Source organism: Heptranchias perlo, unplaced genomic scaffold (assembly GCF_035084215.1).
Source record: "Heptranchias perlo isolate sHepPer1 unplaced genomic scaffold, sHepPer1.hap1 HAP1_SCAFFOLD_90, whole genome shotgun sequence".
In the NCBI taxonomy this organism is placed as follows: Eukaryota; Metazoa; Chordata; class Chondrichthyes; order Hexanchiformes; family Hexanchidae; genus Heptranchias; species Heptranchias perlo.
Genome location: NW_027139940.1, coordinates 1,714,095 through 1,740,882, shown reverse-complemented (window position 1 = coordinate 1,740,882; position 26,788 = coordinate 1,714,095). Strand labels below are relative to the sequence as shown.

The 26,788-nt window shown below is 47.5% G+C and overlaps 1 protein-coding gene across 1 annotated transcript; it reads left to right on the top strand.

The window, feature by feature from the left end:
• Nucleotides 1–13,669: 13,669 nt before the first annotated feature.
• Nucleotides 13,670–15,718, top strand: LOC137319841 (probable G-protein coupled receptor 139). The gene is made up of 2 exons (XM_067981758.1): nt 13,670–13,754; nt 14,820–15,718. Exons 1-2 carry the CDS (start codon nt 13,670–13,672, stop codon nt 15,716–15,718), a joined length of 984 nt encoding a protein of 327 aa, XP_067837859.1.
• The last annotated feature ends 11,070 nt before the right edge of the window (nt 15,719–26,788 follow it).

Here is a 26,788-nt window from a genome sequence, read left to right as displayed (position 1 = left end):
TTTCTCATGATGATCAGTCCGATAGCAACAAAATGCATTATCCCCTTCATTCCAGGCTGGACCTGTAATAAACAAGTGTAATTTTTGTTCTTATTTACAGTTTCTTTCAGGTATTATCATAAGTCCAGTCTCTCCAAATACTGAGCCAGACCGTCCAAATCCTGTTCCCAATTTGTTTCAGATTCTAACCGTCCGTTACTTGGAACCCACTTATTCCCCCTCTTTGTTTTATTTTTCTTTCGTTTTGTTCCTGGATTCGCCTCTGCATGCGAACGCACAGTGTCAAATTTGTTTTCAATCACCTCCTCTTGGACCTGTAACTGGTCCAGTTCGTGATCTCCCTGACCTTCAGAATTCGGAACATCGTTATCATCGAGCAGCACATGCCAATGATGATTATCTTGTTTTTCTCCTACCAACTTTAGCTGATTAATGTGGTACCAGCCACTCTTATCTGGTGCCGTTAATATCCTGTATACCGATGGGCTAGCTTTGTCTACTATCTCATATGGACCGGCAAACTTTGGACTCAAGAATAAGTTGGGCTGGTGTATTCTAATCATTACTCTTTGTCCGGGGCTCAACTCCATCTGGCTGGCTTTTGTGTCGAAATTTTTATTTTATTTTATTCGTTCATGGGATGTGGGCGTCGCTGGCGCGGCCAGCATTTATTGCCCATCCCGAATTGCACTCGAGAAGGTGGTGGTGAGCCGCCTTCTTGAACCGCTGCATTCCGTGTGGTGACGGTTCTCCCACAGTGCTGTTAGGAAGGGAGTTCCAGGATTTTGACCCAGCGACAATGAAGGAACGGCGATATATTTCCAAGTCGGGATGGTGTGTGACTTGGAGGGGAACGTGCAGGTGGTGTTGTTCCATGTGCCTGCTGCTCTTGTCCTTCTAGGTGGGAGAGGTCGCGGGTTTGGGAGGTGCTGTCGAAGAAGCCTTGGCGAGTTGCTGCAGTGCATCCTGTGGATGGTAAACACTGCAGCCACAGTGCGCCGGTGGTGAAGGGAGTGAATGTTTAGGGTGGTGGATGGGGTTCCAATCAAGCGGGCTGCATTATCTTGGATGGTGTCGAGCTTCTTGAGTGATGTTGGAGCTGCACTCATCCAGGCAAGTGAACAGAATTCCATCACACTCCTGACTTCTGCCTTGTAGATGGTGGAATGGCTTTGAGGAGTCAGGAGGTGAGTTAATCGCCGCAGAATACCCAGCCTCTGACCTGCTCTTGTAGCCACAGTATTTATATGGCTGGTTCAGTTCAGTTTCTGGTCAATGGCGACGCGCAGGATGTTGATGGTGGGGGATTCGGCGATGGCAATGCCGTTGAATGTCAAGGGGAGGTGTTTGGACTCTCTCTTATTGTAGGTGGTCATTGCCTGGCACTTACCTGGCGCGAATGTTACTTGCCATTTATGAGCCCAAGCCTGGATGTTGTCCAGGCCTTGCTGCATGCGGGCTCGGACTGCTTCATTATTTGAGGTGTTGCGAATGGAACTGAACACTGTGCAGTCATCAGCGAACATCCCCATTTCTGACCTTATGATGGAGGGAAGGTCATTGATGAAGCAGCTGAAGATGGTTGGGCCGAGGACACTGCCCTGAGGAACTCCTCCAGCAATGCCCTGGGGCTGAGATGATTGGCCTCCAACAACCACTACCATCCTCCTTTGTGCTAGGTATGACTCCAGCCACTGGAGAGTTTTTCCCCTGATTCCCATTGACTTCAATTTTACTAGGGCTACTTTGTGCCACACTCGGTCAAATGTTGCCTTGATGCCAAGGGCAATCACTCTCACCTCACCTCTGGAATTCAGCTCTTTTGTCCATGTTTGGACCAAGGCTGTAATGAGGTCTGGTGCCGAGTGGTCCTGGCGGAACCTAAACTGAACATCGGTGAGCAGGTTATTGGTGAGTAAGTGCCACTTCATAGCACTGTCGACGAGACCTTTCATCACTTTATTGATGATTGAGAGTGGACTGATGGGACAGTAATTGGCCGGATTGGATTCGTCCTGCTTTTTGTGGACAGGACATACCTGGGCAATTTTCCACATTGTCGGGTAGATGCCAGTGTTGTAGCTGTACTGGAACAGCTTGGCTAGAGGTGCAGCTAGTTCTGGAGCACAAGTCTTCAGCACTCCAGATGGGATGTTGTCGGGGCCCATAGCCTTTGCTGTATCCAGTGCACTCAGACGTTTCTTGATATCACGTGGAGTGAATCGAATTGGCTGAAGACTGGCTTCCGTGATGATGGGGATATCCGGAGGAGGCTGAGATGGATCATCCACTCGGCACTTCTGGCTGAAAATTCTTGCTTTGCTGTTTCTTCTTTCCCTGTCAGTGAGCGCCTACATAATTTGCTTCATTTATTGTTTCGACTGGCTGTTGTACCCATTTTTCTGATATAATGTGGTCTACCTCGGGTTCGGACAAGTCCAAAGCTACCAACCCTTCCATTCCCCTCATGTCCCTTCCTGTCATGAGTCTATAAGGAGTGTATGAAGCCACGGTATTCCTGACTATCATCAGCACATCGGGCAGAACACCACCTGCCAGGTTGTCTTTTGCTGCTGCACCATTTTGTCTCTCATGTTTTTCAATTACCGATTCATTCTTTCCACAATTCCACTCGATTGTGGTCTTTCGGGAATGTCAAATCTCTGTCTAACCCCAATAAGGGTCATAACATCTTGCATTACTTGGGTTGTAAAATGTGTTCTCTGATCCGATTCTATGCTTCGGGGTAAACCCCAACGGGTAAACACCTTTTCTAATAGAATTTTCGCAGTAATTTTGGCTGTGTTTGTTCTGGTCGGAAAAGCTTCCACCCATTCAGTGAAGGTATCCACGATGACTAGAATGTCCTTGTATCCTCCTGGAGTGGGAGGAAGCGGTCTTATTTAGTCTATCTGTAAATTAGTGAAAGGCCCTTCTACTGGTCCAGTATGTCGGAGGGCCCCTTTCTTAACATTTCTATCGGGGTTGTGTTGTGCACAGATCAAACAATTCTTGCCATAGTGTTCCACGTCACCATTCATTCCGGGCCACCAACACACCTCCTTTATCCTATCTCGGGTGCTCTCCGTCCCTTTATGTCCCCATAAGTCATGGAACCAGTGGATTATTTGGTTTCGTCCCCCCTCTGGCACCACAAATTTTCCTTCACATAAAACCACTCCGTCTTGAATATAAACCCCCTTGTGCCTTTTGTATGTGTCTGATTCTGCTCCTTCTCTTAGTTTTATTAATTCTCCGTCTTTCTTTTGCCCCTCCGTTAAATCTATTACTTTGACCTGCTTCTCTTTCTGGCCCCCGATTTCCCCAATCGGTGGCTGCCATTCCTGTCCACTTACAGCACCTCGTTTAGCCAGTTCATCAGCTTTCTCGTTCCCTTCCGGAGATAGTTTTGAATGAGCGTTCACTTTGGTGACCCCATATCCTTTCCCCTGTGCTTCTTCAAAGATGTACCGTAATGGCTGGGCTGACGGAAGGGGCCTTCCATCCACTGAGACAAATCCTCTCGCTTCCCATTGGAGCTAATGTTCTGTGAGGCTATTACAGACATACATGCTATCAGAATATATAACTGATCTGGGCGGAAAATATTCCGGGTGACCAACCACATATGCGACGGCTGCTAGTTCTGCTACCTGTGCACTCATAGTGTTCGGTAATTTCAGAGCCGCACTAAATATTTCCTGTCCGTGGTCATCCTCCATGTATATCCCACAGCCAGTTCTCCTTTCCCCATCCTGTACCGATGAAGAGCCATCTACAAAAATTTTAAAACAGGGTTCTTCCTTTCCTGTTTCTTTTGTCTTTCAGCTTTCAGGTCCCGTCTTATCCCCTCCCTTTTGTTTTGATACAAATGGGCCCTTGGGGTCATTTGCTATCATCAATTGACACTCATGTTTTTCTCCCTGATAAACTAAGTTGTCTGTTAACATTGTGGTGGTTTTTACCCCATTTACGGTTATATTTCTCCCTTGCAGCAACAATGTCCATCGAGCGATTCTATTTTGTCCAACTGAACCATCCTTAATCCTTCCGTCCAACATTAGCTGTACGGGGGTGTGTTCTGTTAATATTGTAAGTGGGTTTCGTCCCACTATATGGGTAAAATGCTGCACTGCCCAAAAGACAGCTGGCAAGTGTCTTTCGCATACCGTATACCCCTGCTCTACTGGTGAGAGCGTACGTGAAGCGTACGCTAACGGTCGTAATTTCCCGTGTGTCTCCTGCAATGGAAGTGCCGAGAGGGTGGTGTCTGTGGTAAGCACCTCCAATGAAAATGATTCAGTTGGATTTGGAGTTTTTAGAGCAGGCGCGGCAGCTAGTGCTTGCTTTCGATCAGTCATGGCCTGGGTGTGTTCTGTTTTCCACTCCCAGGCCACATTCTTGTTTAATAATTCCATCAGCGGGGCCTCCTTTGTGGCGAATCAATCAATATGGTCCCTGCGATATCCCACCAACCCGAAGAAGGACCTTAACCCTTACATCCCGCGGAATTGGGAGTCTACCAACTGTCTCTACCCTTCGCTTGTCAATGTCCCTTTGTCCCGGCTTCAGAATCATTCCCAAGTAAGTAAACTTTTGTTCAATGATCTGCGCATTTTTAGGGTTAATCTTTAATCCCAAATCATGTAACAACTGCAGTAATTCACTTAGCAGTTGATAATGTTCCTTCTTGGTTTCAGTTTGTAGGAGTAAGTCGTCTACATACTGCACTAGACATTCAGGCCTTGAGAACCCTTTTAACCCTTCCCTCAGCTGTTGGTGAAATATGGATGGGTATTTGTGAAACCCCTGCGGCAGGGCGGTCCATGTATATTGCTGTCCTTGGAAAGTAAACGCAAATTTTTATTGACATTCTTTCTCCAGTGGAATAGACCAAAAACCATTACTTATGTCCAAAACCGTAAACCACTGCGCATCCTCATTTTGTCAAACTACTGTCTCTGGTCTAGTTGCTACAGTAGGGGCTGCTAGCGGGGCGACTTTATTTCATTCTCTGTAGTCTATCGTTAGTCGCCAGCTCCGTCGGGTTTCCTCAGCGGCCAAATAGGGGCATTGTCAGTAGAAGCTATTGGTCTTAATATCCATTGCTGCAACAGACTCTGTATCACCTTCTCTATCTCTTCTTCTGCTTGTTTTGGGAAACCATAATGCTTTTGTGGTTTGGGGTCTGGACCTTGTATACACACACTCCCGGTCATTTTCCCACAACCATGTTTCTGTCGGGCAAATACTATTGAGTTTTGTGCAATAATTTGTTGTACTTCACGATCGTCACTCATTTCTCCTGGTTTTATCCACATTTCCCCGATCGTGTGTGATTTATACTGCCCATGCCCAAAGGCATTTGCCAATTCATACAATTAACGGGGTCAAAGCAGAGTCCCGCTTTGGCCATACAGTCACTCCCTAATATATGTTCTTGTTCTCTGGGTAATTTAATAAGGACCACTGAATGCTCGATCACTATGTCTCCCACACCGACTTCCAACGGTACACTCACATATCCCACTTGTGAATGCCCTGTGAATCCACTTAGAACAATTTTGTTTTCAATTTTCCAATCTACGTCATTGACCTGAGTGGTGTTAACGGTAGTTCGGGATCCCCCTGTGTCCCAAACGAATGTAACAGGGCGGCCTCCGACCCTACCATTCACTAGGGGTCTCCCCGTGTCATCCAACCGCGCGTCACACACCCATAACGGAGAGGCCTGAGACCGTCATTGCAGTTCGGGGTACAACCCGGAACTCGGTGATATTTCGATCGTATCACACTGAGGAATTGGTCTATTCGGCCCTTCCACGGGTAGGCTCTGATTTATTCCTCGACCTGCATTCTCTCGTCTCGGGTTCGGGCAGTCCCTTGCGAAGTGTCCCTCTTGGCCACAGTTATAGTATTTGGACACCTCGCCCTGAGTTCTCCCTGTTCCCGAGAAGTTTCCTCTTCCTCTGCCTCTACCTCTTCCCACTGTCTGATAAGCTGGAGGGGGTTCCCCCTGAGTAGGCCCCCTCCCTTCATTTCTCCAGGGTATCGTCTGATCTTTAACAGGCATTGCTCTGTCCCCGGATGCCTTGGATCGTATTGGTATTTCCCTTTCCCATACTCTAACCATTTCCCTAATTATCCAGGGTTCCGTATGTGTGTCATCAGTGGGGTCAAACTGATCTAGTGACTTCCTCGACTCCTCAGTGTCATGCGACAATAATGTTCTCAGCCATCGGTTCCTAACCTCCTGCTGTCAATTATCCCTATCTAAGTCTGTACTGTAGACTCCTTGAAACACCGCCCAAATGCGGGCCGAAAATACATTTTCTTTGACAGCATTTCATTAGCGCATCCACTGGATCCCCTCTGTTATCGCCCATGACAGATAATACCTGGTCCTTTCAGGCCTCATTTGTGCCTCTACCAAGTTTTTGTTCCTCCGGTAGGGCGGAGTGTATATGTGGGTGTAGGCACATTAGGATTAATTTTCTTTCCTCAGCATCGTCGAAGCCGTGTATCATTCTCTGTTGCCTGACCGCTAGGAACAACTCCCTCGGATCATCCCCGGGCGTGCACGTCCCAATATCTTTCACAATAACCCTCAGTTCTTGCACCCCAAGTGGGGTGGAATATGTCATATCCTGACCATCTTCCCCCATCTGTGCTCTAGTGGTTACAAGGGGGGCCATTGGGGCAGGCAGTCTTTTCGGCTCTGGAGCATATGCTCGCGGTGGGTCCCCTAGTGGAGGTTCCCTATCACCGCTGCTGTATCTTTCCGCCTCGTCTGCTAAATCATCCCAATCTGCATGCCCTGGACCACTTTCTTCACCTCTTCTGGTTGCGAAAGCACACAATATGCCCCTCTGTGCGGCTAAATGATCTTGGAGCCTCCCTATCAGTTTCTGACACTTTGTGTGATCGCCGGTACTACTCTTCTTCTCCTGAGCTGATCTGTGAATCACATTAATAGCAGTTTTTCAATCACTACATTGTTGTTTACATCTCTCCACCTCAGCTTTAGCCGCTTGGGCTTCTCCCTCTCTCTTACTCTTTTCATCAGTCAATTTTTTGCACTGTATCTGATATTGGTTCATGTGCATCAAATCTGCGCTTCTCTGTCCCTGCAGATCAGTTAACTTCTCACGAAGGCGGGCTATCTCCTCACGGAGTTTTTTATTCTCTTCCCCCTAATCCGTCTCGGATTTTCTGATGTTCCTCCCTCTCTCTCCTAGCCTGCTGTCGGCATTCTATCCATTCCTCAAGTAAACATCCGATCGCTACGGACTTCTGTATCTTTTAAAATTTCCTATCTGACATCTTTGTTTGTGCAATTCTCCAAAGGGCCTCCCCAACAGGCGTTCCCTTGTCTCCAATGTGAACCGCATACTCCCCGTATTGCGGCCAATTCCCTGTTACGTATTTTTGGAGGAGTCCCTTCCAGTCAAAACAGTCCAAGTCCCCCGGGCTTGGAGATTTCCCTTTATTCGTCTTCTTTTGTCAGTAGCTATGAATTAAACCAAACTCATGTTCTCTGTGTACTTTGCCAAATTCGGTTCGGCTCGAGTCTCCCGCTGACTCAACGGAGATATTTATACTAAGAGCCCTCCCAGGGACGCCAAATCTGTTGACTGGAGGTCACCGGTTACGGTCACTGAGGAGAAGAGTCAATTCTCTCTTCATTCTCAATTCGCTTTATTAACTTTGTTAGATCATGTACATATAGCTTATACATCTGGTTAGATATAGGCATGCAGTTTACAGCAGGTTATACAGTTTTATACTCAAACTAGGATTTAAACGCACACCCACGACGTTTCTCTGACGAACACATCCCTGAGTGGTCACAGAATAGAAAGGATATTATATTACCCGGAAAGGAGAGCTGACGCTGGCCAGGCGTTCCGCTCTTTCTCTCTTGATGTCTCTACGTCCCTGATTTAGGGTCTCCCACTTTCGCGATGGTTAGTCTCCGGAGTTTCGCACATAATGACACCAAGCCTGCAATTCTTCAGTTTTAACTCCAAGCCTGTCTTTTCGAATGATGCTGTCTTTCTCCCGTTGGCACAAAGTTCCTCGAGTGGTCGGTGTCGTCCCCTGATTGGCTCTGTTCCAAGGGGTTAGGTAGCAACATCTCATTACTCCTTTTCTAAATAAGGACTGGTGTCTCAGCACAGTCCCTTTGTCTCTTAGAAGCGGAACTAATTCAAATCGGTTCCGGCCAGCTCAGACCAGTGACTGAACTCCAGGTCACTTCAGTTCAAAAGTTAGTCTCTTTGCCTGAGTGTTAGCAATTCGAAATAAACTCAGTAGTTTTCTGCAGCCCCTGGCCAACACCCCATCACCCACATGCCAACAAATTCTTTCAAGCAGTACTCAACTCTTCCAATGTTCCTCTCACCCTCACACACTACCACTGCTGCAAGCCGCACACCAACTCACAGGTCAGACACACTTGCCAGCTATTCAACCATAACAGCCACATTATCCAAACATTTTGCAGGACACTCACTGACACACTTCCCTCTATCTTGCAGGAGAATAAAAATATTTTTTTTATTTTTCAAATAATAATCGTTGGACTATAACTTGGTGTTGTAAAATTGTTTACAATTGCAGGAGAAGGTGGCGCATTTCGGAAGGCAGCAAGAAAGAACCGAATGAGGACAAGGCCGACACGTCCTTCCGCCCATGGAGGAGCCAGCGCTGGCCATCATTGGATGTGCCGTTGCTGCGGCCATGGCCAATGGCGGTGCTGGAGGTCTGCATTGGAGCTCAGACTGCTGATTTGGAAACCCAGACTGCAGCGTTCCAGGCTCAGACTGCTGTTATCGCTGCTTTGGGAACCACCGTGGAACGGGACTTCCAGAGCGTTGCAGCACTCCAGCGATCTGTTCTCCCACGAGGAGTCCTGAGGCGCTTCTCCGAGAGAGTGGCAATGGTGCCATGGCAGTCGAACTTGTGTCCATTCTTCTGGCGACAACATTCTTCTTCCCACCCCTGCCACTCTGCCAGTGCCCTTGCCGTTGCCTGTCAGCCAACCAGGCCAGACTGCTGCAGCCCATGCCGAGATGGTGCAGTCTGAAGCCGGGCTCTCTCACCCAGGAATGCTGGAGGTCGACCTCCACGTCCATCTGCACTCTCCTCCATTGAAAGTCAGCAGTCTTCCACCACCCATGCTCCAGTCACTGGGGATGCACCTTGTAGGAGCACTAGGATAGGTAAAGGCACACGAGTGACAGGCACTGAAATAATGTACAAGGATAAATAGGGTAATGGTGTTCACAGGATTTCATGTGTTGGTTTATAAATTTGTATTTGAAGTCGCAGTTTATTTTATTCATTCACCGGATGTGGGCGACGCTGGGACGGCCAGCATTTATTGCCCATCCCTCATTGCCCTTGAGAAGGTGGTAGCGACCTGCCTTCTTCATCCGCTGCAGTCCGTGTGGTGAAGGTTCTCCCAAAGTGCTGTTCGATAGGGAGTTCCAGGATTTTGTCCCAGCGACGATGAAGGAACGGCCGATATATTTCCAAGTCGGGATGATGTGTGATTTGGAGGGGACCGTGCAGGTGGTGTTGTTCCCATGCGCCTGCTGCCCTTGCCCTTCTGGGTGGTCGAGGTCACGGGTTTGGGAGTTGCTGTCGAAGAAGCCTTGGCGAGTGGCTGCAGTGCCTCCTGTGGATGGTACACACTGCAGCCACAGTGCGCCGGTGGTAAAGGGAGAGAATGTTTAGGGTGATGGATGGGCTACCATTCAAGCAGGCAGCTTTGTCCTGGATGGTGTCGAGCTTCGTGAGTGATGTCGGAGCTGCACTCATCCACGTAGGTGGAGAGTATTCCATCACACTCCTGACTTGTGCCTTGTAGATGGTGGAAAGACTCTGGGGAGTCAGGAGGTTAGTCACTCGCCGCAGAGTACCCAGCATCCGACCTGCCCTTGTAGCCACAGTATTTATGTGGCTGGTCCAGTTAAGTTTTTGGTCAATGGTGACCCCAGGATGTTGATGGTGGGGGATTCGGCGATGGTAATGCCGTTGAATGTCAAGGGGAGGTGGTTAGACTCTCTCTTGCTGGAAATGTTGATTGCCTGGCACTTGCCTGGCGCGAATGTTACTTGCCACTTATCAGCCCAAGCCTGAAGGTAGTTGATGGTGGTTTTTATTTATGCGCTGAGAGAGGAAACGATGTGTAATCATTTGAAGGACGATTGGGAGAGGACAGCTGAGGAGTGTAGGACTTTTCTGGTGGCTTGCGAGGTGTTGTTGAGGTTACTGATATCGCTCATTAATAAGGTGAGCACGCAGAAACCTGGCAGACAGGGCCTGTGCACCTTATTGCCTCCTTGCCTCTTCCTCCTCTTCCTCCTCTGTCCGCTGCTCAGCTTCTCGCCGGATCGGCAGTGGCCAGGTCTGTTCCCTTATAAGGGCGAGGTTGTGCAGCATGCAACGACGAATCTTGACACCCACTCAGCCGAGTGCTCCACCAGAATGGAACAGGGAGCGGAAGCGTTGCTTTCGGACACCTGCGGTGTGTTCGATGACGTTTTGTGTGGCTGCATGGCTCCCTCAACAGGCCTGCTCTGCCTGTGTGCGTGATCTCCTGACCGGAGTCATGAGCCACCTCATGAGGAGATAGATCTGGTCGCCCAATACCCAGCCTTTAACCTGCCATGCTTTTTGGGTTGCGGTGTAATGAAGGCGTCATGATTGCTCCCAGGGTAGCGGGCATTGACCTGTATGATCCGTTGCATGTGGTCGCACACCAGGTGTATATTGAAGGAGTGGAACCCCTTTCTGTTCATGAAGATGGCCGAGTTGATATTTGGAGTTCAAATGGCAATGTGCTTGCAGTCAATGGCACCACGGGGAAGCAATGCGAGCAAAGCCTCGCTCTCGCTCATTCTGCAACTCGCTGTCAAGAGGGAATGTGATGAAACTTTTACACAGCTCGTACAGTGCCTCAGTGACCTCCCTTTTGCAGCAGAGCACTGCAAACTGTGAGTTGTTGATCACATCGCCAGCAGAGGCCTGAAAGGATCCAGAGCCGTAAAAGTTCAGCGCCATGGTTACCTTGACAACCACAGGCAATGCTGTCCTTGCCCTGCTCTGAGGCTTCAATTGTGGCTGCAGCAGTTGACAAATCTGACTGTCACGAACTCGTTCGTGAACTGCAGCCATGGATGCACTGATCTCCGCTTATATTGAGGTAAGAGTGTTGTTCCCTGAAGGCCCTCACGGGATAAGGCCTCCTGCTCAGTGCCCTACACCTCCTCCTCCTCCTCACTCTCCTCGCAGTTTCATCTGCTCTGTGTGACCTCTCTTTATTTTTATTCGTTCACGGAATGTGGGCGTCGCTGGCGAGGCCGGCATTTATTGCCCATCCCTAATTGCCTTCCAGAAGGTGGTGGTGAGCCGCCTTCTTGAACCGCTGCAGTCCGTGTGGTGACGGTTCTCCCACAGTGCTGTTAGGAAGGGAGTTCCAGGATTTTCACCCAGCGACAATGAAGGAACGGCGATATATTTCCAAGTCGGGATGGTGTGTGCCTTGGAGGGGAACGTGCAGGTGGTGTTGTTCCCATGTGCCTGCTGCTCTTGTCCTTCTAGGTGGGAGAGGTCGCGGGTTTGGGAGGTGCTGTCGAAGAAGCCTTGGCGAGTTGCTGCAGTGCATCCTGTGGATGGTACACACTGCAGCCATAGTGCGCCGGTGGTGAAGGGAGTGAATGTTTAGGGTGGTGGATGGGGTGCCAATCAAGCGGGCTGCTTTATCTTGGATGGTGTCGAGCTCCTTGACTGTTGTTGGAGCTGCACTCATCCAGGCAAGTGGAGAGTATACCATCACACTCCTGACTTGTGCTTTGCAGACGGTGGAAAGGCTTTGCGGAGTCAGGAGGTGAGTCACTCGCCGCAGAATACCCAGCCTCTGACCTGCTCTCGTAGCCACAGTATTTATATGGCTGGTCCAGTTAAGTTTCTGGTCAATGGTGACCCCCAGGAAGTTGATGGTGGGGGATTCGGCGATGGTAATGCCGTTGAATGTCAAGGGGCGGTGGTTAGGCTCTCTCTTGTTGGAGATGGTCATTGCCTGGCACTTATCTGGCGCGAATGTTACTTGCCACTTATGAGCCCAAGCCTGGATGTTGTCCAGGTCTTGCTGCATGCGGGCTCGGACTGCTTCATTATTTGAGGGGTTGCGAATGGAACTGAACACTGTGCAGTCATCAGCGAACATCCCCATTTCTGACCTTATGATGGAGGGAAGGTCATTGATGAAGCAGCTGAAGATGGTTGGGCCTCGGATACTGCCCTGAGGAACTCCTGCAGCAATGTCCTGGCGCTGAGATCATTGGCCTCCAACAACCACTACCTTCCTCCGTGGTGCTAGGTATAACTCCAGCCACTGGAGAGTTTTCCCCCTGATTCCCATTGACTTCAATTTTACTAGTGCTCCTTGGTGCCACACTCGGTCAAATGCTGCCTTGATGTGAAGGGCAGTCACTCTCACCTCACCTCTGGAATTCAGCTCTTTTGTCCATGTTGACCAAGGCTGTAATGAGGCCTGGCGCCGAGTGGTCCTGGCAGAACCAAAACTGAGCATCGGTGAGCAGGTTATTGGTGAGTAAGTGCCACTTGATAGCACTGTCGACGACACCTTCCATCACTTTGCTGATGATTGAGAGTAGACTGATGTGGCGGTAATTGGCCGGATTGGATTTGTCCTGCTTTTTGTGGACAGGACACACCTGGGCAATTTTCCGCATTGTCGGGAAGATGCCAGTGTTGTAGCTGTACTGGAACAGCTTGGCTGGACGCGCAGCTAGTTCTGGAGCACAAGACTTCAGCACGAGAGCTGGGATGTTGTCGGGGCCCATACCCTTTGCTGTATCCAGTGCACTCAGCCGTTTCTTGATATCACGTGGAGTGAATCGAATTGGCCGAAGACTGGCATCCGTGATGGTGGGGATATCGGGGTGATCCAAGTCGTCTTCTCTGCCCAGCGGGAGCCCCAGGCGGCCACCCATTGCTGCCAGGAATTTTGTTCAGCGCACTGTTGTAAATGACACCAACAATATATGACCTGCCAAACAGCCCTTTATACTCTGTAGCAACTCTATCCAAGTATAGGAAGCTTCAATAAACAAGTTCAATTGTACCAGCAGCCTGAATCCATAATCCAGCTTCAATGCTGACAGATCGCGGGTCTCATAGTTTCTGTTGTTCCAAACATTTATTAAAATAGTATACTGGGCTTTGGGCTTTCCATCTGTGTAATATTTGATTACATATATGTTTTGATGTCATTTTCGTTGAGTTTAAAGTTGTTAACTGAATCTGTTTGTTCAGTGATTGGAATTAATGTCAGTCTCCATGGGCCGTAATTGTCTCACTGGAATGTTTTCCTGTGCTATAAATAAGCGAGTACTTTCAATGTGTTATCCCATCGAGTCAGTGGGAGCATCACCTCCGTCACTAACAGGGATCATTGGCTCTCAGAGTGGGAGAGAATAGATCGGAACCTGGGAACAATAGATTGGAATGTTCAACAATGGGTCAAAATCATAGAATAATAGATTGGAATGTTACAGCAATGGGTCGGAATCTTAGAACAATAGATTGGGACAGTCCATTCTGGATATTTCAATATCTGTATGTATATTATGGTTCAATGTCATTGGAGGGGCGGACATATTTTATGCTTTGGAGTATGCAACTAATTTACTATCCGCTCCTCGCTGCTGTCAGTGTTCCTGGTAAGCATCTATATCCAACTGTTAATTCTATAAAATGTGTTCCATTGTGTTACTGTTCTTGTTATTTACTATCCGCTCCTCGGTGCTGTCGGTGTTCCTGGAAAGTCTCTATATCCAACTATTAATTCTATAAACCGTGTTCCACTGTATTACTGTTCTTGTCATTCCTTTTGTCAGACTCTCCGCTGTTCGAGTTTCCGTTAAGCCTCTATATCCACCGTAAAAATTAAAAGGTTAACGTGGGATGGGAAATATAGCGATGGGGAAACATGGATGCGAAATATATTTACGGGGGTTTTCTCGGTGTGAGGGTGAATTTATAATGGGTCCCTGGGAGTGAGTTTGTACATTCAGGGAGCACTAGCATGAGCCTGTTTTTACGGGGCCGTGGGGTGTGTCAGTATTTACAGGGTGGTCCAGAGATGTTACTAATAATACAGGGAGTCCAGGGACTATAGTAACATTTAGAGGGGATCCAGAGACAGTAGTGATATTTGCAGTGGATCCGGAGGTGGTTTTAATATTTACAGTGGGATACAGGGAGGCAACTAATATTTTCAGGGGAACCAGAGATGGTACTAAGTTTGAAAGGGGGACCCAGAGACAGTACTAATATTTACATGGGAATCCAGAGACTGAACTAATATTTACAGGGGATCCAGAGACTGTATTAATATTTACAGGGGATCCGCAGGTGGTACCAATATTTACAGGAGGATACAGGGAGGCAACTATTATTTAGAGGAGAACCAGAGATTTTACTAATATATACAGGGGATCCAGAGACTGTAGTAATATTTACAGGGTATCCAGAGATTGTATCAATAATTACAGAGGAACCAGAGACTGTACTAATATTTACAGGGGATCCAGAGACTGTACTAATATTTACATAGGATCCAGAGACGGTACTAATATTTACGGATGATCCAGAGGCTGTACTAATAATTACAGGGGATCCAGCGATTGCGCCATTATATATAGGTGGTTCCAAGAACTTTATTATTGTTTACAGAGAGTCCCAACTTGATCTAAAATTTCCATCTTTATTTCGCTTCAATTCAGTGAATTTATTGACAATTGCGATCCTGTCTCGTGGAAAGTGCGGTCTCTCCAAATGTGTCACTCGCTATCTGGTGTCAATGGCAGCGGCGGATCTACTGGTCGTTATCACTGATCTGATATTGAGACAGATTCCCATTGTTTATCGTTCACTGTTCGTTTTTCTACGCCACTTTCCCGTGTGTAATATCCACGCCGTCCTGCTTTATGCAGTCACGGACTGTTCTGTCTGGTTCACCGTAACTTTCACCTTTGATCGATTTGTGGCCATTTGTTGCCAGAAGCTGAAAACGAAATATTGCACCGAGAAAACGGCGGCTGTCGTTCTGGGAACAGTGAGTGTGCTGAGCTGTTTAAAGAATATTTTCTGGTACTTTATGTTCGAAGATCCATATTTGCTTTCCAATACCCCTTGGTTTTGTTTTGGAGTGACGGGTGTTTCAATATCACCAGTATGGGCAGGAATCGAACTCCTTCATTATATCCTCACCCCTTGTGTCCCATTTATTCTGATTCTGTTCCTTAATGCTTTAACAGTCAGACACATTTTCGTGGCCAGCAGAGCCCGCAGGAGACTCCGGAGTCACAGCAATGGGGAGAGTCCCAGAGACCCAGAGATGGAGAGTCGCAGGAAATCAATGATTTTACTGTTTGTTATCTCAGGAAACTTTATCGTGTTATGGGTGGTGTTTATGTTGGATTCTATTAATCGACGATTGTTGCATATGGCGCTAACGTCTGTAATTCTACCTCCACTTGTACAAGAACTGGGATTTATGCTCCAGCTCCTGAGTTGCTGCACAAACACCTGTATTTATGCCGTGACCCAGGCGAAATTCAGAGAGCAGTTGAAGAACCTGGTGAAATACCCCTTTACTGTAATTGTTAAATTCATTAAATAGTGCGAAGATCTGAAGACTACAGAGTGAGATCTGTGTCATTCCGACAGGCTGCGGTGCTGCAAACACTGGGTGTTTATGGAATCGCTGAAACGTTTAAAACCTGAGGCTATTGATAGACTTATTTTACAGAGTTTGTCAATGTGAGTATCACATGCAAGGACAGGTTGTAAATTAAAATGCGGTCACTGTTTGCAACAAACGTTTCATCACATGGGCACAATTAAAAGGTAATTAAGTAAACAGCAGTACAAACTATCGGTGACCAGTGTGTAAATGGGGCGGAAGGTAGAGGAGATCCCAGGACTGTCGGTGACGGTGATCAGTGTGTTAATGGGGCGGGAGGTGGAGGAGATCCGAGGACTGGAGGTGTCGGTGATCAGTGTGTTAATGGGGCGGAAGGTGGAGGAGATCCCAGGAATGTAGGTGTCGGTGATCAGTGTGTTAATGGGGCGGGAGGTGGAGGAGATCCCAGGATTGCAGGTGTCGGTGATCAGTGTGTTACGAGGGCGATGGTAGATGCATTCCAAGGATCTAGGTGTCAGTCATCAGTGTGTTAATTGGGAGGGGAGTAGAGGAGATCCCAGGACTGGAGGTGTCGTTGATCAGTTGTTAATGCCGTGCGAGTTAGAGGAGACCCCGGGACTGTAGTTTTCGGTGATCAGTATGTTAATTGGGCGGAAGGCAGAGGAGATCCCGGGACTGTAGTTGTCGGTGATCATTTGCTTAATGGGGCGGGAGGCAGAGGAGATCGCAGGACTGTAGGTGTCGGTGATCCGTGTGTAATTGGGGCGGCATGTAGAGGAGAACCCGGGACTCTAGGTCCCCGTGACCTGTTTGTTAATGGGGCGGGAGGTAGAGGAGATCCGGGACTGTATGTGACGGTGATCAGTGTATTAATGGGGCGGGACGTAGAGGAGATCCCGGGACTGTATGTGACGGTGATCAGTGTGTTAATGGGGCTGGAGGTAGAGGAGATCCCAGAAATGTAGGTGTCGGTGATCAGTGTGTTAATGGGGCGGGACGTAGAGGAGATCCCGGGACTGTATGTGACGGTGATCAGCGTGTTAATGGGGCTGGAGGTAGAGGAGATCCCAGAAATGTTGGTGTCGGTGATCAGTGTGTTAATGGGGCGGGAGGTAGAGGAGATCCGAGGACTGTAATTTCCGGTGATCAGTTTGTTAATGGGGCGGGAGGTAGAGGAGATCCCAGGACTGTAGGTGTCGGTGATCAGTGTGTTAATGGGGCGGGAGGTGGAGGAGATCCGAGGACTGTAATTTCCGGTGATCAGTTTGTTAATGGGGCGGGAGGTAGAGGAGATCCCAGAAATGTTGGTGTCGGTGATCAGTGTGTTAATGGGGCGGGAGGTAGAGGAGATCCGAGGACTGTAATTTCCGGTGATCAGTTTGTTAATGGGGCGGGAGGTAGAGGAGATCCCAGGACTGTAGGTGTCGGTGATCAGTGTGTTAATGGGGCGGGAGGTGGAGGAGATCCGAGGACTGTAGGTGTCGGTGATCAGTGTGTTAATGGGGCGGCAGGTGGAGGAGATCCCAGGACTGTAGGTGTCGGTGATCAGTGTGTTAATTGGACGGGCGGTAGAGGAGATCCTGGGACTCTACGTCAGGCGATCAGTGAGTTAATGGGGCGGGATATAGAGCAGATCCCTGTTCTGTAAATGACGTTGCTCGCTGTATTAATGGGTCGCGATGTTGAGGAGATCCCGGGAATGGAGGTGTCGGTGATCATTGTGTTAAAGATGCGGTAGGGAGAGGAGATCCCAGGACCGCAGGTGTCGCTGGTCAGTGTGTTAATGCGACGAGAGGTCGAGGTGATCCCACGACTTAGGTGTCGGTGATCAGTGTGTTAATGTGGAGGGAGGTAGAAGAGATCCCGTAATGTAAGTGTCGGTGATCAGTGTGTTATTTGAGCTGGAGGTGGAGGAGATCACCCAACTGTAGGTGTCGGTGATCAGTGTGTTAATGGGACGGGAGGTAGAGGAGATCCCGTAATGTAAGTGTCGGTGATCAGTGTGTTAACTGAGCTGGAGTTGGAGGAGATCACGCAACTGTAGGTGTCGGTGACCAGAGTGTTAATGGGACGCGAGGTGGAGGTGAACCCGGGACTGTAGTACCCGATGATCAGTGTGGGAGGTACTGGAGATCGTACGACTGTAGGTGTCGGTGTTCAGTGTGTTAATGGGGCTTGAGGTAGAGGAAATCCCGGGACTGGATTTCTAGGCGCTCAATGTTTTAATGGGGCGGAGGTGGAGGAGACCCCGCGGCTGTAGGTGTCCGTGATCAGTGTGTTAATGGAGCGGGAGTTAGAGGAAACCCTTGTACTCTCGGTGCTGGCGACTTGTGTCTAAATAGGACATGGTGCAGCGTTGATCGCTAGATTGTAGATCACAGAATAATGGAATTTTAAACTACAACTGCAGAGATGCAGACCATTCGGCCCGTTGTGCTTGTGCCTGTTCATTGAAAGAGCTGTCCAATTTCCTCCCACAACCCGAACCCAGCAATTTAGTCGGCTTCAACTACATGCCCAATTGCCTTTTCAAACATCCCTTTCAGCTGGTGAAAAAAATCTCCTCATTTCCCCTCCAGTTCTTTTGCCAATTATTTGAAATCTCTGACCTTTTGTTACTGACCCACTTGCCAGAGGAAGCAACATCTCCCCACTTGCTCGATCAAGACACCTCATTACTTTGAATGCCTTTGCTCGGTCTCCACTTTAACATTCTCTGCTCCTAGGAGAACAATCCGAGCTTCTCCAATCTCTCCACATAACTGAAGTTCCCTCATTCCTGGTCCAAGGCTTTGACATCCTTACTAAAGTGAGGTGCCCAGGACTGTAGACAATACTCCAACTGAGATCAAACCAGTGATTTATGAAGATTGAGCAGGACTTCCTTGTTTTCTACTCTATGGTTCTATTTACAAAGCCAAGAATCCCATACGCTTTCTGAACTGCCTGATCAAGTTATAGAATCATAGAATCATTGAAGTTTACAACATGGAAACAGGCCCTTCGGCCCAACATGTCCATGTGGCCCAGTTTATACCACTAAGCTAGTCCCAATTGCCTGCACTTGGCCCATATCCTTCGATACCCATCTTCCCCATGTAACTGTCCAAATGCTTTTTAAAAGACAAAATTGGACCCGCCTCTACTACTGCCTCTGGCAGCTCGTTCCAGACACTCACCACCCTTTGAGTGAAAAGATTGCCCCTCTGGACCCTTTTGTATCTCTCCCCTCTCACCTTAAATCTATGCCCCCTCGTTATAGACTCCCCTACCTTTGGGAAAAGATTTTGACTATCGACCTTATCTATGCCCCACATTATTTTATAGACTTCTATAAGATCACCCCTAAACCTCCGACTCTCCAGGGAAAAAAGTCTCAGTCGATCCAACCTCTCCCTATAAGTCAAACCATCAAGTCCCGGTAGCATCCAAGCAAATCTTTTCTGCACACTTTCTAGTTTAATAATATCCTTTCTATAATAGGGTGAACAGAACTGTACACAGTATTCCAAGTGTGGCCTAACTAATGTCTTGTACAACTTCAACAAGACATCCCAACTCCTGTATTCAATGTTCTGACCAATGAAACCAAGCATGCTGAATGCCTTCTTCACCACCCTATCCACCTGTGACTCCACTTTCAAGGAGCTATGAACCTGTACTCCTAGATCTCTTTGTTCTATAACTCTCCCCAACGCCCGACCATTAACGGAGTAGGTTCTGTCCCGATTCGATCTACCAAAATGCATCACTTCACATTTATCGAAATTAAAATCCATCTGCCATTCATCGGCCCACTGGCCCAATTTATCAAGATCCCGTTGCAATCCTAGATAACCTTCTTTACTGTCCACAATGCCACCAATCTTGGTGTCATCTGCAAACTTACTAACCATGCCTCCTAAATTCTCATCCAATTCATTAAAATAAATAACAGCGGACCCAGCACCGATCCCTGAGGCACACCGCTGATCACAGGCCTCCAGTCCGAAAAACAACCTTCCACAACCACCCTCTGTCTCCTGTCGTCAATCCAATTTTGTATCCAATTGGCTACCTCACCTTGGATCCCGTGAGATTTAACCTTATGTAACAACCTACCATGCGGTACCTTGTCAAAGGCTTTGCCAAAGTTCATGTAGACCACGTCTACTGCACAGCCCTCATCTATCTTCTTGGTTACCCCTTCAAAAAACTCAATCAAATTCGTGAGACATGATTTTCCTCTCACAAAACCATGCTGACTGTTCCTAATCAGTCCCTGCCTCTCCAAATGCCTGTAGATCCTGTCTCTCAGAATACCCTCGAACAACTTACCCACTACAGATGTCAGGCTCACCGGTCTGTCGTTCCAAGGCTTTTCCCTGCCGCCCTTCTTAAACAAAGGCACAACATTTGCTACCCTCCAATCTTCAGGCACCTCACCTGCAGCTGTCGATGATTCAAATATCTCTGCTAGGGGACCCGCAATTTCCTCCCCAACCTCCCATAACGTCTTGGGATATATTTCGTCAGGTCCCGGAGATTAACTTGCCCTCCCACCTTCAAAGATTTGTGAAGATGCCACCTCCACAGGTCGCTCTGCTCTTGCTCCCCCCCAAAATAGTTCAATTTAGATTATACTGCGTCTCCATGTTGTTCCTCCCAAAGTGCATCAATTCTCACATTTTAAATTGCATCTGCCATGTTCTTGCCCATTTCACCAATCTGTCTATTGTCCTCCTGATGTCTGTTACTATCTTCCTCACTCTTTACTACATTGCCAAGTTTTGCATTACACGCAAACTTCCAAATTGAGCTACTGAAACTCAAGTGCAGATTATTTCTAGATAACAAGAAAAGCAATTTTCCTAATGTCGATGCTTGGGGGACCCCACTGCTTCTCTCCAGTCAGAACAATATCCGTTCACCGCTACTCTCTGCACCCTGTCCCTTAGCCAAATATGTACTCAAGTTACCACTACACATAAATCCCATGCACTTCTATTTTCCGAATTTGTTCAAAGTTTGCAGATGATACGAAACTTGGAAATGTAGTAAACAATGTGGTGAAATGGGCAGACAGATGGCAGATGAAATTTAACACAGAGAAGTGTGAAGTGATGCATTTTGGTCGGGAGAATGAGGAGAGGCAAAATCAACAAATTGGGACAATTTTAAAGGGGGTGCAGGAACAGAGGGACCTCGAGGTAAATGTACACAAATCTTTGAAGTTGGAAGGACAAGTTGAGAAGGCTGTTAAAAATCAAATGGGACACTGGGCTTTATTGATACAAAAGCAAGGAAGTTGCTCCAACACCTAATCTGAACGGTATTATTTTGATGGGTGAGCAAGAGGCCTGAATTTTTTTTCTTCAACACCCAAACCTAAATTGAGCAAAGTTTCCCAGTACTTATTCTCGGCTTCGATCAGCTTGACACATCCTGCACCACTCTCCTTCCCTGCAATAACCCTTCTTCACCCTCGCAGTTCTGCGAGCGCTCTATCCACACAGCAACCTATTCTGATATCAAACAAATAAACGATCTTCGCCAATCCCAGCTCTTTTAGAAATCTGCCAATTAGCTCATTGTTTGCTCAGCTGAAGCAGCCAATTCGGTAGAAATTTAAAACAATGTGACCTAAAATAGATGGTACAGACACAAAAAAAACAAGATTAAAGAGATAAAGAGATAAATTAGAGAATATGGAAGAAAGCTGAGGGGGAGGCTAAGAAATGTTTTAGAACTATATTTAAATCGATGAACTATATTCTATTAATATTTTAGTACGAAGGCAACTCCGAATTTCACAGTACCATTTTTTAATATTAAGTATTTCTTGAGATTTAGCCTGTGAGGTGAAATGTTAAACAATTGGCAAGAGCAGGGACGCTCTCATTGAAAGGGTGAAAGGCACCTTGACACGAGGATATCAGTCAGAATTCAAGCAGCTTTTGTTCCCACCACCTGCCCAAATATTGTGTGCAGCCATTCAGGCCAAGTTACAACAACAGCAACAACAACTTGTATAATACAACGCCTTAAATGAGGAAAAAACATCCTGCGGGCGAGTAAAAAGATAAGCCGACGAAGGAGATATTAGGAGGGGTGGCCAAAAGCTCGGTCAAAGAGATGGGTTTCAGGAGAGCGGGCTTTTTGCTCTCAAGATTTGAGGAGAGGGGGGAGGGAAGGGAAAGGATAAATAAAAACTACATCTACCTGGAAGGAGGGAGATTGACTGACTCATTCTGTTTCATCCCAACCTCGATTGCATGGGGGTGGATGTATCTATATACACATCACAGGATGTGGAAGAAGAGGTCTGCGTTTGGGGCAATTTTCTGCATCTTCTCTTGGACTTTTTTTGCTTAGCATTGAAAAGAAAAGAACTAGGAAGAGGTTGAAGAGAGGTTCGTGGAGGAAATAAGACACAACAAGGATTAAAATACAGGGTGAATCATATTTAATCAACACCCCCATTGCCTGAACGAAGTTTTCTTGCAAAACCCATCCTGTGGAGTACTGAGCCTGGGCTGTTCCAGCTGCCTGAGGTGACGAGATCTCCTCCACCCGTCCACTCCGCACAAGAAGACAACATCGGCCAACGGGAAGGCATCCTCCACCCAACCCATCGTGCTCTACTTCGTTGGATACCCACCCTGCTTCCCTCATTTCCATAGAACCATCGAACCATAGAAAAAATACAGCACAGAAGGGTGCCATTCGGCCCATTGTGTCCGCGCCAGCTCAAAGAACAACCATGTGCCGATTCTCATCTCAACTTCCATCACCCGGTCCTTAGCTCTGCAGCTTACAGCACTTTAGGTGCAGGTCCAGGTACTTTTTAAAGAATTGTGGGCCCCTGCCTCTACCACCAATTCGGGCAGCTTATTCCATATTTTGTTTCCTCATGTCCCCTCTAATCCTTCCGTCAATCAGCTTAAATCTATATCCTCTCGTTCTTGAACTCTCTGCTCGGGGAAACAGGTACTTCCTGTCTAATCTATCTGGATCCTTCATAACTTTGTACACCTCAATCAAGTCTCCCCTCAGCCTCCTCTGCTCCAAGAAAAACAATCCCAGCCGATCCAATCTCTCCTCGTAGCTCCAATTTTCAAGTCCTGGCAACATTCTTGTCGATCTTCTCTGCACTCTCTCCAGAGCAATTACGTCCTTCCTGTAATTTGATGACCAGAACTGTGCACAATGCTCCAGCTGTGGCCTTACCAGCGTTTTATACAGTTCCATCATTACATCCCTGCTTTTGTATTCTTTACCTCGGCTAATAACGGAGAGCATTCCGTATGCCTTCTTCACAACCGTATTTACCTGTCCTGCCACCTTCAGGGACCAGATCACGTGCACTCCAAGTTCTCTCACTTCCTCCACCCCTCTCAATATATTCCTGTTTTCTGCATATTCCCTTTTACTGTTTGCCTTCCCGAAATGCTTTACCTCACACTTCTCCGGGTTGAACTCCATTTGCCACTTCTCTGCCCACTCCACCAAACCATTGTTTTTTTTCTTGGAGTCCACAGCGATCCAATTCACTATCAACTGCACGGCCAATTTTTGTGTCGTCTGCAAATTTGCCAATCATGCCCCCAACATTCAAGTCCAAATCATTAATATATACCACAAACAGCAAGGGACCCAACACCGAGCCATGTGGTACACCACTAGAAATGGATTTCCATTCGCAAAGACATCCATCGAATTTTAGCCTTTTAGCCTTTTAGCCTGTTACTGAGCCAAATTTGAATCCAATTCGCCACATTTCCCTGTATCGCATGGGCTTTTACCTCTCTGACCAGTCTGCCACTTGGGACATTTTCAAATGCCTTACTAAAATCCATGCAGACAACATCCATTGCACTACCCTCATCAATCCTCCTTGTCATTTCCTCAAAAAATTCAATCAGATTTGGAAGGCATGACCTTCCCTGAACAAATCCATGCTGACGATCCCTGATTAAACCATGCCTTTCCAAGTGACAGTTGATCCAATCTCTCAGTATAGATTCTAATAGTTTGCCCACTACCGAGGTAAGACTGACTGGCCTGTAATTGTTCGGCCTTTCCCGAGTACCCTTTCCAAACATTGGTCCTCCGTTTGCAGTCTTCCAGTCCTCCAGTACCTCTCCTGTATCTGGTGAGGATTGGAAAATGATCCTCAGAGCATCCGTTATTTCCTCCCTGGCTTCCTTCAATAACCTTGGAAACAATCCATCCGTCCGTGGTGACTTACCAACTTTCTAGGATTCCTGTCCCTCCAGTGGAGTGAATCGGCCAATTCGATTCACTCCACGTGATATCAAGAAACGGCTGACTGCACGGGATACAGCAAAGGCAATGGGCCCCGACAACATCCCAGCTGTAGTGTTGAAGACTTGTTCTCCAGAACTAGCTGCGCCTCTAGCCAAGCTGTTCCAGTACAGCTACAACACTGGCATCTACCCGACAATGTGGAAAATTGCCCAGGTATGTCCTGTCCACAAAAAGCAGGACAAATCCAATCCGGCCAATTACCGCCCCATCAGTCTACTCTCAATCATCAGCAGAGTGATGGAATGTCTCATCGACAGTGCTATCAAGCGGCACTTACTTACCAATAACCTGCTCACCGATGCTTAGTTTGGGTTCCGCCAGGACCACTCGGCTCCAGACCTCATTACAGCCTTGGTCCAAACATGGACAAAAGAGCTGAATTCCAGAGGTGAGGTGAGAGTGATTGCCCTTGACATCAAGGCAGCATTTGACCGAGTGTGGCACCAAGGAGCCCTCGTAAAATTGAAGTCAATGGGAATCAGGAGGAAAACTCTATAGTGGCTGGAATCATACCTACCACAAAGGAAGATGGACGTGGTTGTTGGAGGCCAATCATCTCAGCCCCAGGACATTGCTGCAGGAGTTCCCCAGGGCAGTGTCCTAGGCCCAACCATCTTCAGCTGCTTCATCAATGACCTTCCCTCCATCATAAGGTCAGAAATGGGGATGTTCGCTGATGACTGCACAGTGTTCAGTTCCATTCGCAACCCCTCAAATAATGAAGCAGTCCGAGCCCGCATGCAGCAAGACCTGGACAACATCCAGGCTTGGGCTCATAAGTGGCAAATAACATTCGCGCCAGATAAGTGCCAGGCAATGACCAGCTCCAACAAGAGAGAGTCTAACCACCTCCCCTTGACATTCAACGGCATTGCCATCACAGAATCCCCTAACATCAACATCCTGGGGGTCACCCTTGACCAGAAACTTAACTGGATCGGCCATATAAATACTGTGGCTACAAGAGCAGGTCAGAGGCTGGGTATTCTGCGGCGAGTGACTCACCTCCTGACTCCCCAAAGCCTTTCCACCATCTACAAGGCACAAGTCAGGAGTGTGATGGAGTACTCTCCACTTGCTTGGATGAGTGCAGCTCCAACAACACTCAAGAAGCTCGACATCATCCAAGATAAAGCCGCCCGCTTGATTGGCACCCCATCCACCACCCTAAACATTCACTCCCTTCACCACCGGCGCACTGTGGCTGCAGTGTGTACCATCCACAGGATGCACTGCAGCAACTCGCCAAGGCTTCTTCGACAGCACCTCCCAAACCCGCGACCTCTACCACCAAGAAGGACAAGAGCAGCAGGCACATGGGAACAACACCACCTGCACGTTCCCCTCCAAGTCACACACCATCCCGACTTGGAAATATATCGCCGTTCCTTCATTGTCGCTGGGTCAAAATCCTGGAACTCCCTTCCTAACAGCACTGTGGGAGAACCGTCACCACACGGACTGCAGCGGTTCAAGAAGGCGGCTCACCACCACCTTCTCGAGTGCAATTAGGGATGGGCAATAAATGCTGGCCTCGCCAGCGACGCCCACATCCCGTGAAACAATAAAAAAAAAAATCCACTTTCGTTACATTTACCTTATCCAATATTTCACACCTCTCCTCTTTAACTACTATATCTGGATCATTTCTTTCCTTTTTGAATGCGGAGAAAAAGTATTCATTTGAAGCCCTCCCCACATCCTCTGCTTCTGCACACAAGTTACCCCTATCATCCCTAAAAGGTCCCACCTTTTCCTTGGCTATCCTCTTTTTCTTAATGTACTCATAACACATCTTTGGGTTTTCTTAAATCTTATGAGTTAATATTTTTTCATGCCCTCTCTTTGCTTTCCTGATTTCCTTTCTTACGTCATCCCTGTACTTTCTGTACCCCTCAAGGCATTCTGCAGTATTTAGTTTTCTGTGACAGTTATAATCTTTCTTTTGCTGCTTTATCTTGCCCCGTATACTTCTAGACAACGAGGGGTCTCTGAATTTGGCAGTGCCACCCTTTTCCTTTGAGGGAAAGTGCCTGCATTGTACACGGAGAATTTCACTTGTTAGTGCCTCCCACTGGCTTGCCACTGATTTCTCCTCAAGTAGTTGTGTCCAGTCCACTTCTGCCAAATCCCCTTAGTTCTGTAAAATTTGCCTTCCCCCAGTTTAAAACGTTTGCTCCTGATTTAACTCTGTCCTTTTCTATAATAATGCTAAAACTAACTCAATTGTGGTGGCATTGTAAGCATTGCAGATGAGAACATAAAATTACAAAGGGATATTGATAGATTAGGTGAATTGGCAAAACTATGGCATATGGAATTCCATGTAGACAAATGTGAGGTCATCCACTTTGTATGAAAAAAGCATAGAACAGGGTACTTTCTAAATGGTAAAAAGTTAAGAACAGTGGATGTCCAAAGGGACCTAACAGTTCAGGTACAGGTGCACAACATAATCAATAAGGCTAATGGAATTCTGTCCTTTATATCTGGAGGACTAGAGTACAAGGGGGCAGAAGTTATGCTGCAGCTATACAAAGCCCTGGTTAGACCGCACCTGGAGTACTGTGAGCAGTTCTGGGAACTGCACCTTCGCAAGGACATATTGGATTTGGATAGAGTGCAGCGGAGATTTATAAGAACATAAGAAATAGGAGCAGGAGTAGGCCAATCGACCCATCGAGCCTGCTCCGCCATTCAATAAGATCATGGCTGATCTGATCCTAACCTCAAATT